Raw genomic sequence first — 3,116 nt, 5'->3', positions numbered from 1 at the left:
AAAATAATCAAACCGTAGCTAACAAATGCGTATAAATACGCGCGAAAAGCGAAAATGTAAATTACTTGACCCGTAGGGACATCATGATTGCACTAGGAATAAAAACAATAGAAAGCAACGCAAGAATGTTACACCGGCCCCTAAATGCGACAGCACAAAGCATTTATAACAAAATAATGAGATCACGTTCGCAGCGTGCTTATTTAATTACGATAAAAGAAAGCTGTATAGAGGGCGTTGTTCGCTACTAGCTTTGTTCAGACTTGTTGTGTTCGAAAGGGGGATTCCCTATGAGTTCCGTAAACAAGTGCTTGACCTAGACAGGCTTGCAGTTGAAACACTTCCACGCGACATTCACCTCCTAGGACTTGAATCGGTAAAGGAACATCTAAGCGGATTCGAGTAATATAATTTTGTCAATGGGTCGCTGCAGGGTTGATGTCTTGGTTTTCACCGTTACTCTTCGAACGAAGCCGTCTGTGTTATTTCGTTGTACATCCACGATACGGGCAAGCGGCCAGCAACTTCGCGGACAATTCACATCAGCCACTAAGACGATGTCGCCAATGACGAAATTCCTCCTGGGTCGATTCCATCTTTGTCTTTCTTGAAGGGATGGGAGGTACTCCTTGATCCACCTTCGCCAGAATATGTCCGCCAGGTACTGGATCTGTCGCCACCGCTTGCGAGAGTATATTTCATCCTTCTGGAAAAACCCAGGTGGTAGTGATGGTCCTGAGCGGAGTAAAAGCAAATGATTTGGCGTGAGGGCCTCTAAATCTTTCGGATCATCTGACACTTTAGTGACAGGTCTGCCGTTAACGATAGACTCGACCTCACACATCAAGGTTACCAAGCCTTCTTCGTCGAGGATTTGCTCTTTTGTGAGGGCGCCCATGACTTTCCTCACCGTTCTTATACACCGTTCCCAAACCCCACCGTGATGGGATCCACCAGGAGGGTTGAATGTCCATTTCACGTTTTGCTGTAGTAGAAATTCCCCGATCTTGTGTTGATCCCAACCCTCGATTGCTTCCCGCAGCTCTTTCTCCCCACGCACAAAATTTCCTCCATTGTCGGACCTCACTTCTTCTGGTTGGCCTCTTCGGGCAACAAAACGTCGCATCGCGTTAATAAAGGAATCCGTGTCCAGACTCTGGGAGACTTCTAAATGGATTGCTCGTATGGACATACAAGTAAAAAGAACACCATATGTTTTGACAAGGCTTCTCCCTCTTCGCACGAGAAACGGACCGAAACAGTCAATTCCTACAAACGTAAAGGGTGGTTTTGCAGGCGTCACCCGGTCTGTGGGCAGGTCTGCCATTTTCTGCTTTCCCAGCGGGGCTTGCCTTCTTTTGCAGTCGAAACAGTCGATGACAACCTTCCTTACAGCCGTCCTTGCTTTGAGAATCCAAAACTTTCCTCGAACCATGGATAACACATGCTCTAGACCCGAATGACCAGACATCAAGTGGTAGTAGCGCACAATCAAATCCACGACATGGTGCTTATTTGGCAGGATAATTTGGTGCTTCGCGGGGTATGGAATTGATGCTTGTCTTAAACGCCCACCGACGTACAGCAGACCACCAACTTTCATTGGATCAAGCTTGTAGATCGCACTCGTTTTCTTAATTAGCGGTTTCGTCTTCTTAGAACTTTTCAAGTCGCTGCTTCCGTTTACTTCTTCTTGCTCTTCGAGCCGTGACAACTCTTCTTCGAAACTTTGTCGTTGGACGAATTTGAGAATTTCCTTTTCAGCTCTGTCGATCTCGTCTACGCTAAAAGGGTCGTACGTCCTGTCTTCAGGGGAGACTTGTGCTAGTGCCAGTCCTTCTCTACGTCTTTTGGATGACTGCTTCAGCTTCTCCCGATAGCGCAAAATCCAAGCAACGAATTTCTTAAGACGATACCATGATGAAAAGTACTCAAGGAGTTGGTTGACACAATTAGTACCAGCGTTGGTAAGAGAGAAAAAGGCTTGACTCTCCCTCTTGATTTCAGGGTCGTTGTCCTGCATTTGGGCGGTGGGCTGAACGGGCCATCTTGATTCTGGCTTCCACAGAAAATCTGGACCATTCATCCAACGATTCTTGGAGATGACGGAATCCACCGTAAGACCTCTCAAAGCGTCGTCTGCAGGATTCCCTTCTGAATTCACATACCTCCACTGAGACGGCGAAGATGCATCATGTATGATGGCTATCCTATTAGCAACAAAAGTGTGAAACCTCTTGTCGTTATTTTGTATGTAGCTGATTACACAAGTACTGTCTGTCCAAAATACAGATTCATCTACGGGGAGATCGATTTCTTTTCGAAGTATCTTGTCCAGCCTCGATGCCACGACGGCTGCCGACAACTCTAACCTTGGTATTGTCACGGTCTTAAGGGGTGCAGTCCTTGCCTTTCCCATCATGAACGAACAGTGTATCGCGTCTTTATCATTCAGAAATCTGAGGTAGGAGACCGCACCATAACCTTGTTGAGAAGCGTCTGAGAAATGATGTAGTTGCACAGAAACAACTTTACCAAAGCCCGGTGGCTTCAAACAGCGATCAACTGAGAGCTGTTCAAGCTTTGGAAGGTCTTCCAACCAACTTAGCCAACGATTCCTTTCGTCGTCAGGAATAGGGTCATCCCACTCCAATCTTCTACGGCACAAATCTTGTAAAATAACTTTGGCTGAGAGGACAACTGGGGCTACGAGACCGAGGGGATCGTACAACGAAGAAACAACTGAAAGTAATCCTCTTCTCGTGAGGGGTTTGCTTCTAACTTCAATCTTGAAACAGAACTTGTCACGTTCCACATCCCAACGTACCCCAAGAGCACGCTCGACGGGTAGCTGACCATCGTGGAGATCCTTGAATGTACCCGCTCTTTCAGACACAGGAAGGGATTCAATGACCCTGCGAGAGTTTGAAACCCATTTGGTTAAATTGAAACCTCCCTTTCCTAGAAGCCTTCTAAGATCATCGGTCAGACGAATAGCTTCCTCTTCTCCTTGCACAGACTTTAAGCAGTCGTCAACGTAAAAGTTTCTTTTGACCGTGTTGATTGCCTCGGAGTCAAATTGCTGCAAGTTGTCGTCTGCTGCTTTCCTTAGAGCA

At 46.5% G+C, this 3,116-nt stretch overlaps 1 protein-coding gene across 1 annotated transcript in view; it reads right to left on the bottom strand.

Moving 5' to 3' along the window:
* Positions 1-388: 388 nt before the first annotated feature.
* The window catches only part of LOC138017273 (uncharacterized), a 2,895-nt gene continuing 167 nt past the window's right edge, over positions 389-3,116 (bottom strand). Inside the window, exon 1 of the mRNA XM_068864414.1 lies at positions 389-3,116. This exon is cut by the window's right edge and continues 167 nt beyond it. Within this exon, the coding sequence (XP_068720515.1) occupies positions 389-3,116 (2,728 nt within the window).

The sequence above is a fragment of the Montipora capricornis genome, chromosome 9 (assembly GCF_036669925.1).
Source record: "Montipora capricornis isolate CH-2021 chromosome 9, ASM3666992v2, whole genome shotgun sequence".
In the NCBI taxonomy this organism is placed as follows: Eukaryota; Metazoa; Cnidaria; class Anthozoa; order Scleractinia; family Acroporidae; genus Montipora; species Montipora capricornis.
The sequence above is the reverse complement of the archived record's forward strand: the minus strand, read 5'-3'. Positions and strand labels throughout refer to the sequence as shown.